Raw genomic sequence first — 12,294 nt, 5'->3', positions numbered from 1 at the left:
TTGTTGGAGATTTTAGCGATTTCCGTGACCACAAAACAATCCCTCTTAAACACTGCGGGTAAATTTGTTTTCCCCAATGGTAATCGTCACATTATGAATCATCGCTTTCGAATAAATTGCAACGTACATGAAAGAAAGTGACCTGATAATTATCAGGTGTTGTGTTGTTATTTTCAATAATTACAATGGCGCGACGCTTTTGCTTATCACAACATAAATCTAACCACTGAAGGGTTTAGGAGAAATGCTTATTTTTTTTGCCAGCGGCTGTGTTAGTTCACGGTCTTGACCATTCAAAATGGGCCGAATCTGCACACTTTCAGATATATTCGGTAGTCTTGTCCTGTTAACGTTTGCGTTGATTCTTGTCAAATGGATTTGAGCGGTATCTTCTGCGCATCAATTTTTCACTGACAGTTTTCGCGAAATAACAATTCTGCGCCAAAAGCGAACACTTTGTGACAGTGCTCGTATATGTTTTTTACGCAATGATTCGCTCCGTTATCAGTTGTTATTTTCCAAGCTAATTTTAAAACTTGAGCCAGTCAATAGCGGTGGAAACTTGTCAGCTTCCGCTTTTCGCCCACTTCAGTCGACCTTGCGCAAATCAAAAATCGTCGTTACACGGAATGAACCTCTGTAGCGCCAGCTTAAAACAACAATTGCATTAAAGCTAATAAAGGAAATTCGGAACACGTGTTATACTTACAAATTACAGCCATAAATCAGAGCGTGTAAGTAGAAAGTGCAAATGACAGTGAATAAATGTCTGGATCTCAGTGTAAAATACTCTGTGGTCCTACCTTATTTTGAAAAAAAAAACTATACCATTCAATAACTTTACGTCTTTATGTCTTATTCGTAAGCCGTCTGGAATACTGAACCAGCCAGGAGAAACGAGGTTATCGAAGATGTCCGCATCATGGCGACAAAAAATTATTAAGTAAATTTCACAAGTGAAAACGTAAGCAAAACATATAATACCTTAACAATTGATAGGACATTTTATTGGTCCTGAGACTAACACGCAGAAATCTTCAAAAAACGGAACAGGTGTCAAGCGAGTATAGCAGCAAATATCGCTTGTCGTTTGAATTTGCATATGCCGAAAACTTAACATACGTTTGAAAACTCGAAAGGTCCTTTAAAATCCTCACAAATTTTTTCGTTTGTAAATATCAACCAAATTTTGACAAAGGTCGCCGATTTTGCTAAGGGTTTATTCTTCCAATCGTAAAAAATATAAAGTCAGTTGCAGATATGAATCTCAGCTAAATCTGACAATCTAAATTAAATATCCTTGCAGAGGTTCCAAAGGAAAGTTTTTAAAATGTTTTACAGAAGATTTAACGATAAAATAAAATAAATTTCCAGTTCTTGCCTTACATACTAAGCAAAGCTGAAGCTGTATTATTTCTTATTTTTAAGACATTAAATAAATGCTTCAGCTTGGTTTTTGGACTGAATACAAGAGGTATATTAAAAAACCAAGTTTCATCGTGATCAATGCACGAAACTTGAAATGGAGATGTGTTGGAAACTCAAAGTGTATCACTAGGAGACAGTTAGCACATTTTCAACCAAATGTAAACAATTCTTAATCTTCTTTAAGACGTGCGTGACCAGGTCTGCGAGTCAAGCTATAGCTTATCGGAAAAATGATTAAAACAAATTTCCAAACACAAACAATCAATCATAGACGAGGCTTCTCGTGTTGTGAACAATCAAAATGTAGCTTTTTGTAGCGATATCTTGTAAATCACACGAGGTTAAAAAATATATTGCTAAATACGTGCTGAGTAAGTTCAAACGAAGTGGTTAAATGGCAGGTGTTTTTTAAGAGACATCTGCTTCAAAATATGAATATTCGGCTTCAAAATATATCATGGTCGCAAAAACATACAAAAACAAGGAGGAAATATCGCAACCATACATTTATTATTCTAACTTGTATGAATATTCTAACTTGTATGAAAATCTCGACAAAATAGCGGTTTTGAACCGGAGGTAAACGTCAAAAAAGGATAGATTAAACTGCTGAGCAGTAATGTATGTTTCAAATTCAGGAAATGTAATGCTAAGTGGGTTTCGCTCGCTTAACATTAAGGCAGAAAAAAAAACATAGATATTTTAAAAAAATCATCCCTGATGGTAAATGGAGAGCCAGATCGTGTCGTGTTATCATCATTAACTTAGAATGATATTAATATTAATCTTATCATTAATATACTGGTCTATTTCCATATATCTAGTCTCCATTCCAGCTAACCTGAGATCAGGCTCTATTTTCGTTTCGCTTTGTAAATAACATTCCGGCGGGCATGGCGAAACGCAAATATATTTTCCTACCTTAAGACCATAAAACAATAAAAAAGACAGCAAAATCGATCCTTCTCTCCGCCGACGACGGATCGTTCACGAAAACAACCAAGCGAGGAATAAGCACTTTCAACTTCCGGCGTTTCCGACAGCCAATCAGATCTTGTGGCATTGTTCTAACAGCCAATTAGCGTTACGGCCAAAATAACGAGCACAAACGTGAATGAGTTTGGATCAGGCCCAATTTAGCAGTAGCCGTTAGAGAGAATGTATGAGAACCGCTCAAATTGGGCCTGATCTCAGGTTACATTCCAGCCGTTCTTGTCTCGTCAGGCAACGCTCCTCCCCAACATCCTCCTCCTCCTCCTCCTCATGTTGAGGAGGAGCGTTACGTGACGAGACAAAAACGGCTGCGAGGGAGACTAAGTTCCGTACGCAACAACAGAAAATAAGAAGTGAACTGAAATATCGGTCAAAATTTTCCGACGAATGGTACTGGAATTTTTATTATTGTTATTACCTTTTTCCGCATCGAAAACATGAACGGGATTAAGTTGTACCATTTACAAAATACCGGTTAATTCATCGGGTTTTCTCGCGAGAAGGAAGCCCGGTGGTACTGGTAATTCACGCAAATGGTACAGAAAATTTTGGTCGTTTCGGTAAAAGCGGTAAAAAAGGTGAAACATGTATCTCGGAAGGTAATATCTTTTTACCCGAAAAATTCCAACGGGATGAACTGTTTCATTCGAATTCTTACGAAAATACCGGGTTTTCGATACAAATAGTAAGCGCTTATCATTTTTCCAACTAAACCACATAAATTACTTGTTCGATTTCAAAGCAATCCCCTCATGCTTTGCGACCATCACGTTTAGAGGTTGCTGAAAGTTTTGATCTGCAGAAAGAGAGTTTACGATTATGTCCAGAATTGAATGGTGCTTTATAGCGGCCTACAGCTGAAAGGGGCCCAGGTCGCGCTATATGCTATGCTAAAACGTGACTTCGCAGCAAACGAATTCCAAAAATAATGGTGCAGTTTTGTTATTGAAGAATTATGTGGTTTTTTTTTTAGCAAATGACCGCAGGACATTTGCTGTCATTCAACATTATTTACTTCTAAAAAGAGCGACATTTGAGCTCCCGCCAACAAAATCCACTGTATGAGGCTAACTCATTTAATGTTCAGAAACATGCCAAGCAGTGGCATATTTTGTACTTGTATCAAGATTTTTTGTATTCCATTCTTCTTTTTTTGCTGTGCACATTTACAGTATACATGCTCAAAATAAATAATAATACTAATGATGATGATGATGCTGATAACAGACTTATATTTAACAACACATCACATTAATGAATGAAATAAAAACTATCGATTTCTTGTCTCAACACAGGACTGTACATTTCATGTTGCTGGCACGAATCAAGAAGAAACTGTTATTCTCATATGTCAATAAAACGGTCCTTATGGAAACCAGACCATAATGACTTTGAATGCCTGTGCAATTGATTTGTGCAGCAGAAGGCTTTCTTTTCATCAACTAGCAAAGTGATCAAGCTATCGTAAATAGAAAACAACAAACTCCTACCCGTAATAGAAATCCAGATTGTTTGAATCCTTCAGCGTGTATTTTCCATGATTCAAATGACATGATGACTCAGTGGATCTCAAACTTAACTTACGCCAGGAAAACAATTGACTGTCATATTGTCAAACAAAAAAAGCGGTACATGCTTAGACATAACGTAAGAATCCCATGGCAAGAACAAGCCCATGACTAAGACGAAAAGATTATTGCTAACCACGACAAACCTAATTTACATTTCAATATCGGGCAAACAGCGGCAAAGTAAGGTCTATATTCACGATGAAGCGAAACCATCAGATTTTAAATGCCTTATTTCGACTTAATCAACAAAACCTGCAACTATTCAAACAAAGAGTACAACCAATTTGAACATGTTTTTCTGCAAAAATTTCACGTCTTGCTGGTTACACGACAATAATGAAGAAAAAAAAAGAGGAATTCGCCGTTATGAGGACCCCTTTTTTTCTTTTCAATCGTTTAAGGAGCTAATACAGAAACCAGTTGGTCGTGAAATTGCCCTTAAAGGATGGCAAAAAAGGTTCAGAACCGTAATAGGAGGACAAGAACGACATTCCGCTCTACGTGTTATCGTCTTAATTGCCAAACTTTAAGAAAGGAATATCAATTTTAAAAAAAAGATTTGCACTTTAAGAAAGAGGGCATTTTTAAAAAAAAAAAACCTGCGTTTACTGTGAGACATGGATGGCCGGACTGCTATTGCAAATTACTCCTTATGAACTGTTTAGGAGAGCGAAAAATAAGCTAATCAAGAAAAGCATACCTAGCCAGGGTAGTGTATCTAGGCGGTCTGATTAATTTTCCCCCCTGGCATAAATGTATTGTTTCTTTACCTTATACACATACGTCGCTTGATTTAACATCAGTAGAAACTAGTTATTGAAAAACATTTCAACAACGTAAGAAATACAAGGAAAGAAATAGTTGCTGGAAGGTATCCCCGCGCTTGCTATAGTCCTAAGAAGTTGAAAACGAACAACTAATAAAACAAACAAAATGAAATATTCTGTCCTTATCATACACATCTGTGCATAAGTGTCCAAACATGAGGCCAAGATGTCTACATATGGCTCACATTCTATTTTCTTTTTTTTTTTTTTTTTTTTTACGGTTTTAATTTGGAGTAACATAACAATGGTAAATAAGAACAAGGCCATCATCCCGCCATCTTGATCGAACAAGTTTGCTTAACAAAGGAGTTACTCTATAACTAAGAGGAACCGAATGCGTCAGGGGAGGCTAATTTTACCTCGAATAAGCACTTGGTACTAAATTTAACATCTTCCGTGTCATACCCTTGCACTTATAAAATACACAAGAATATGATTGAAGATTGAAGGACCCTATTGGGGACCCTCCTAAACTAGCGAGTTACCATCAATTTAGATTTCTGGAAAACTGCCCACCTACCCCTCCCCTAAGTCAATATGAACACTTACTTCTCACTTAGGGCAAAATGTTGGGTTAGGGGAGGGGTAGGTGGGAAGTTTCCCAGAAACCTGAATTCACCCGAGTAATACCGGATAGATGTTATACTATATCAGTGATTGTTACCTCTGCGTTCTGAGTCCCTGACGCATAAAATCCTTAAAAGACGCAAAATAATTCGTGCATGCGTCCCGTACGACGCAAAGATCGACCGGTAGATCCATGTGTTTTTGTAGAAATATCCTTTTCGTGTAATTTCTGTGGCAATTATTACGGCTGCTGTTTAACGATGCGTATTTCTGTTAGGCTTTGTTGTGCTTTAAAGTAGAAGGACTATATTTTAATTTCAGTATACTGTAGTAAAGAGTTTTGGAGTCCGTCTTCAGATTAACTGTCTGGTTACGTAAAGGCCCTAAGCATTTTCAATTTGGGATTCGTTGTTTTTTTTTACCTAGGACTCATTGGTTCTAGACTGGGACACATGATTTTTCACAAAATGAGTCCCAGGACTCACCATAACCATTAGCGTGTGCCAGGCTCTCAGATAGTATAGTGGTGACGTATTAAAACGAGCAGAGCGAAAATAAGGCGCGCGTGACTTGGGAAAGGGGGTTGTCTCTCCCCAGCCCCCGCGCGTTTTTCGCATCTTTGTTAACACCTTTTGACTGAACGACTTTTCGCCACTATCTTGGAGTCTGGAACAGGCTACATAACTAATTGTAACAAAATCACTGCTATACCGCTGGATAGCTTTTCGAGCTATCCGTTGTTAGCGTGAACATACACTTAATCCTCCGGTGTGTCGTAAACCCCTACCAAATACCAAAAGCTGTCGATACTTTATAGTAATTAACGATAACAACTAAAGGTTGTCGATAACTAAATACAGGGTGTCCACTCATCAGAAAGTTAAAAATTCCCTGACTTCTTCCCGACTTTTCACTGTCCTTTTATTACTGAGAAACAATCGACGTTTACATTCGCTTTAGCTTTTTTGGCGGGCCATTGGTATTTTTCTCTTCATTTTCAACCTCTTTCCGCGAAAGAGACTGGAAGCGGAAAGAGGAAGAAGGAATTTGGAAGAAAGCATTCACAGCAACAACCACTACCAACAACTACTACATGTGTCACGCGTAGAGTGTCAAATTGATCGCTTTGCTTGCTTTGCAGCATACTCTTCATCTTTTCCGAAAGAAAACGCATTTCAAAGTCTTGAAGAAAACTCATGAACTACAAACCGGAAAACAGAATTCCCTCACTTTTCCCTGACCTTGACAAATTTTCGTTTTTCCCTGACCGTGGCAACACTGAAATATCTAGTCTATGGGGGGGCGGGGGGCGTAGCATCGATTAAGCGAATTGCGTTTATCGGAATGAATATCCATGGTCTGCTTGACTATAACATGCAGTTGCTTGGAAATGCTTAGTGACACTTAATTGACCAAAAGGACAAGAAAATAACCTTGTATAAATACATATATACACCTATAAACATTTATGCGCTTGTTTTTGGTTTCTTCATTAAATGCACAGAAAACAAGTTCATGGCACGCATTATATTGTGGTTCAATGGCCCTTATGCATGACTTCGAAGTTACATTCCTTTTAGCCAAACTTTTTTCGGATTAGGACAATCCAGATTGTTAGGATTTTCGTGCTAGCCGGAACAAAAATCTGAAATAAGATTGATCCATACAGCAGCAGCCTGCTGCTCCGATCTTCTTCACAATTTCAACGCATCGTTTTTTACTTCTTTCTGCTAAAAGCATCTTCTCGTGGAGAAACGGAAAGAAAATTAGCTCTTTAACTAGTGGTGGTTCATACTGGAACTCATCAACTTAAAATTATCTGGAATTTGATTCAACAAAATTCAGAAGACAATTACGAATTCTCAAGCGCTGAGAAGCGCGTTCTAAACACACACAGACAATGGACAGTATAGTTTTAAAGTGAGAGTACCTTAGCGTTTTCACTTCCTAACGGATTTAGAGTGACAGTGGAACTTGAGTTAAATATACTACAATCCTTTAGCGGCATAGAACAACGGGGGAATATAAATAACTTTTGCCTGAACTAACCTTGACTCGCCGTGTTTACTGATGAACGAGCACGTTTTTGCGATCGAAAAGCAGTGTCATTAAATGGAACAAAGATCTGAAACCAGATTGAGATACCAGTCTGAACGATCCACGTTCAGAGGAAGATCGTTCGGATTGCAATCTTAGATTGGTTTGGTCCTTAAAGGAACAAAAAATCGAAATTTCCATCGCAAAATCCGGATTTCGATTGGCTAAAAGAAAGGCAAAGTTTAAGACCAAGCATCGTTTATTAGCAAATTCTTCGCACTTTTATCGTATGCACATGTACATAGGTATTATTTTCAACTGCAATGCCTTGGGAATTCATTTTTAAAAAAAAAAAAAAACTTTGCAAATGTACAATTTCACAACAAGGATTGGTGGTAAAATTTGCTCGTATAGTTTGACGAAAACAGGGCTATTTTACCTTGGTATAAATTAGGAATCCTTTGTTTGTGTGCATGACAATTTATAATCAAAAAACAAACGAAAATAAAATTTCAACTAAGGATATACCCTGCGAACGGCAGACGCTTCTCCTAACTCATCGCCGCTGAGGGACGTTTCACGAGGAGGAACGAAACGAATCCTCCTCCTCCTCGCGAAACGTCCTTCAGTGGCGATGAGCGAGGAGAAACGTCTGCTGTTCGCAGGCTACTAAGGATAAAATTGAACCACAATATATACATTACGAAATAATAGTCCCCTCCCCTCTATCAGCGATGTCAACTCCTCATAACAAGGTAAAATGAGGAATAAAAAAATAAAATAATCGTCATTTCACGACAGTAGAGAAAGAAAATTTCTGGAGACCCCCGAAGGATTCGAACGTTTGAACCCGCCAAAAACCGAATCCTTTCATGTACTCGAGAATGTGTTTTTCTTTTTTGCCTCAAGCTGGCGAAATGACGATCATTACGCATTTCTCCCACCGCCGAGGTTAAAATTTTACACCAAGGCAAAGGTTAAACGTAAAAGAAGGAAATGATCAGGGCCGCACAAAGGAGACTTTTTGAGACTGTATTAAACGTTCCTAACCATCTTAAAAGGACGATGTTTTAACTCTGACAGAGATGATAATCTACGACATTGCGTATATATCACAATAAGCCGGTGGCTGCGCTATTGGTTAATATACATGTACATATCGCATAACCCCTCGTATCGGGCCGTTAGCTGTTACTTATTCTTAGTTGTCAGGAATTAAACACTCATATAATGTGCCGGTCGCTTAACGCAAACACACACTAACTACTGTAGACTTAAGGAAAATGTTTTTCAAAGTAAAGTATACTTACTGCCGCGAAAGGGCAAACAAGGAATTCCGCACAGATGCCCATCCGGCTGAAGTGGAGATAATCAATATAACAGGCACCAAAAGATCAAATATACAGCTCTAATACTGTAGCATTATTAGTGATATCGTTCGCTGTTCATTCAATTTAAGCAAGGACTTGTAGAGACATTTTCTGTAAAACCACAGATAGCTTTTTCTAATGGTCGGCATCTTGATTGACTTTTTATGCAAAAATTGACAAAATGCAGAGCGTAATATTGAAGAAACATGACAGCTAATCACTTTTATGCAAAGAACACTTGTCTAGAATCGCTTCATAAGCATTCACAAGAAGCAAAAAATTCTGATCTGTATACTCTATTGGGACAAAAGTTTCTATTAATAGAATTTGGTTCTGTTTGCTCTACATTTTAATAAGTTACCTTTTTGTCATTTTAGTTTCTTTTTCAAAAAACACACTACGCAGTTAGTCATTTGTAAACCGGTACTCAGGTGGCTCACATGCACGTAAAAGAGAGAACAATAAGCAAACTGCAAATTGTACTTTAAAATACACATATTTCTTAACGACATGCGAAAAGAAAGGATTTACGAAAGAAATGGTACCTGGAAAAAAAAGTATTATGAAGAGGAAGCCCACATCTCCTCCTAGTTAAACCGGGAGAAAATGCAAATTTAGTGATGCTTATTTCTATTCATATAAAATACTACCTCTGAAGGCCAAAAGGAAACTTGATAATTTGAACAACGTTATCAAGGAATCTGCCCTTTTCATGGGGAGTGGCTAAAAGAATATTCCTCTTCCGCATGACTTGTTTGTTTTCCCATTAAGAATAAAAAAACGTTGTCAAGAGAATTTGCCAACTACTTATCTTTTCATAAAAACTGGCCCGTATATATATGCGCGTAACAAATAAGACATTTTAAAAGAAAACGTTCTCTATTGTATTCCATTCTCTACCATACTGGCTCTGTATTTAAAATTTAAAACGATTTACACCAATCGGTGAATCCCTTACACTTTCTCCCCCATTAATATACCTTTCATTCACATATTTTGAACACCCCAACAAATTAGCATGCCCACAAGATTTGATTAAATACAGAAACATACTGGAGCTACCTTTTTCCGCATGTGAATGACGGCTGACACATCCGCCTTCCAGCTAAACTTGAGGACGAGAATGACGATGACAATGACGAAGAAAGCGGTTAACATAAGTATGGTGATGTGCGATGTGTAGTATTGACCCGGCGTATTCACTGAATGCGAAAGAGACTCTGTCAGTCGGTCTTCCGACCCAAATCCATGCGACAAGAATCCCAAAACTACATCAACTTTTCCTAGATTATTGCGTCCACCTTTTTACTGGCTGACTGGTCACATCAAACATGTTAACTGGTAGCAAAAACCTAACGTAAGCAAGTAAACGTCCTCATGTACTGAGTATAAATACAATTTCGCGTATGCCATGTAATGATCTGCAACTGGTTGTTGTTTGTTAGTTTGTTTTTTGTAGTTACGTCGTTCTGAGATAGTTTTTTAACGGTAAACATGGTGTACATTGTGTGGCTCAATCTTACCCTTGGTTTAAATTTTTATTTTCCACCAAAAAGAGTTTGAAACCGAGAAGAAAATTGAACCACAATACTATACAGCAGTCAGTTCCCTAGCGGTGAACAAGCACTGCAAGTCTGATTGTAGTTCGTTATCTTAATTTGTAGCGTGCCTCAGTTTACTTTACCTGAATTTATTCCAAGTCCTAAAGTAACGAAATGTTCCTTTCACGAAAACGGTCCCCGTTCTCAAGTGACCCACAAATGGATTAAAACTCACATTCAAAGGGGTAACCAATCAAGACCGGTTGTAAAATGCAAATTTCTGTATTTGCCATGCGCGTGCTGCCTTGAGGCGATTAACAACTGAGGACCGGATGTCATATACTTCCTTGACTTCCAGTCACAGGCAACTTTTAAGTTCGATATTAATTTGTGCCACGTTTGTGGACTGCAACAAGCCATTAGGTTTGGCTCGATGTCGTAAACGTGTAATTGTAGTAACAACTGTGCAGTTATCGTTGACGCGACCTGACTTTACACGTGCAACTCAAGGACTTTATACGCGAGTGAAAGACTAATTAGGGACTCAAAAAAAAAAAAGAAAGAAAGGCTAATAACATGCAGGAGCAACGAAACACAAGGAAAATCTATTATAGCAAGTGAATCATCCATATTTTGGCTTTGAGAAAGATTAGAATTGAAACAATAGCAATGCTTGATACGAATTCTTGATATTATAATACAATCATGACATATCGAGTACAATCATTCGGCAACAAAGTCGGTTGCTATGAAGTAAATATTTTATTATTTTGATATTTTATTTATTCATAAATTGCGGATTCAAAAATATTCGGATACGTGTGGTCGGGGCCTAAGACATTTTCGGTACGCATATTAAATAATTAGCTCAGTTTTACTTCTCAGTTCTTTTTGTGGGGCCGGAGATGTTACAAACAAGGAAAAAAATTTTCAATACTCGCAAATCATATCGTCAAATAACACTAAGTATGCAAAATTTTGAAAGGATTAATGCATTTTAAACTTTTCCAATTAAAATAAGCTTGATGGACCAGTGAGCCAAACTTATTACGTATAATGGGACCATAACTATGAAAATGAAGTTAAAAAAGAATAAAATAATTTTTCGGTTAAAGGAAATTTCAAAAAAAAAAAGAGTCACGTCTTGAATTTGATTCCAACAAACGACTACTATAACAATAAAATCCAAGGAAAAATATCACCAAGAAAAGAAATTATTTGTACCAGCAAAAAGCACTGTCATAATGATACAGTAAAAAGTCTACACTTGAAAAGCAACAGTGCCACAAGACTTCGTACAGAGATCGGTCCACACACAAAACAAAACTGGAAATATTCGCGCTCACACTACGAGTTAACAAATTAACGTATTTCACCAACCTCGAGAACACTCCTAATAAAAGAACGATGCAAAAAGGCTGACGGCATTGTGCCATTTAATAAGTCTTCCGGACTGCGCCAAGAGTGAAAGCTTATGCATCTTGGAAGTTTCCGTGATCACGTCTTCGCACTAATGGACGAAAGCGTTGATGGGCTCCTAAGCACGTCCATCTTCTTCAAGTAGTTGGAAAGCGATTTGGATCATGAATAATTGAAAACCAAGCTTAATAAGACCGCTATTGCCAATGAAACGACACACAAAGTTCATTAGCCCATTGATTGCATGAATGGACACCGCTAAAAGAGTAATTGGACTTAATGGAAACACAGCATTATCTTAACGCCATGAGAGGACAAAAGAAAAAAAAATACACGCTTTATTTAGGCTACTGGATATTAACACTCTGCGTTCTACAGAAACACTTTCCCAGATTAGACAACAAACGTGGCATAATTATATCAGTTTATCGGAAATCAAATCGCACTCTATGTATTGAAATTAACGAACCCATTTTCTTTGCTTTTTGTTTTGTTTTATTTTTTTTGTTATTGTTTTTTTGTTGTTGTTGTTTCTAAAGTC

General features: G+C 37.5%; 1 protein-coding gene across 7 annotated transcripts in view; it reads right to left on the bottom strand.

Moving 5' to 3' along the window:
- Positions 1 to 12,294, bottom strand: part of LOC140948802 (voltage-gated inwardly rectifying potassium channel KCNH7-like) — a 47,179-nt gene that overhangs the window by 18,902 nt on the left and 15,983 nt on the right. Inside the window, exons 1-2 of one of the 7 annotated variants that reach the window (XM_073398069.1) lie at positions 11,715 to 11,857; positions 9,856 to 9,995 (exon numbers count right to left, since the gene is read on the bottom strand). The exons of 3 other annotated variants lie outside the window; for them this stretch is intronic. In XM_073398069.1, the coding sequence (XP_073254170.1) occupies positions 9,856 to 9,951 (96 nt within the window). In that variant the 5' untranslated portion in view covers positions 9,952 to 9,995; positions 11,715 to 11,857. Of the gene's footprint in view, positions 1 to 803; positions 929 to 8,733; positions 8,966 to 9,855; positions 9,996 to 11,714; positions 11,922 to 12,294 lie in introns of those variants that run through there. 3 more of the 7 variants (XM_073398071.1, XM_073398072.1, XM_073398077.1) reach the window with 3 other exon arrangements.

This window comes from Porites lutea, chromosome 9, assembly GCF_958299795.1.
Source record: "Porites lutea chromosome 9, jaPorLute2.1, whole genome shotgun sequence".
NCBI classification, from domain to species: Eukaryota; Metazoa; Cnidaria; class Anthozoa; order Scleractinia; family Poritidae; genus Porites; species Porites lutea.
This window is presented reverse-complemented; position numbering and strand designations above follow the sequence as displayed.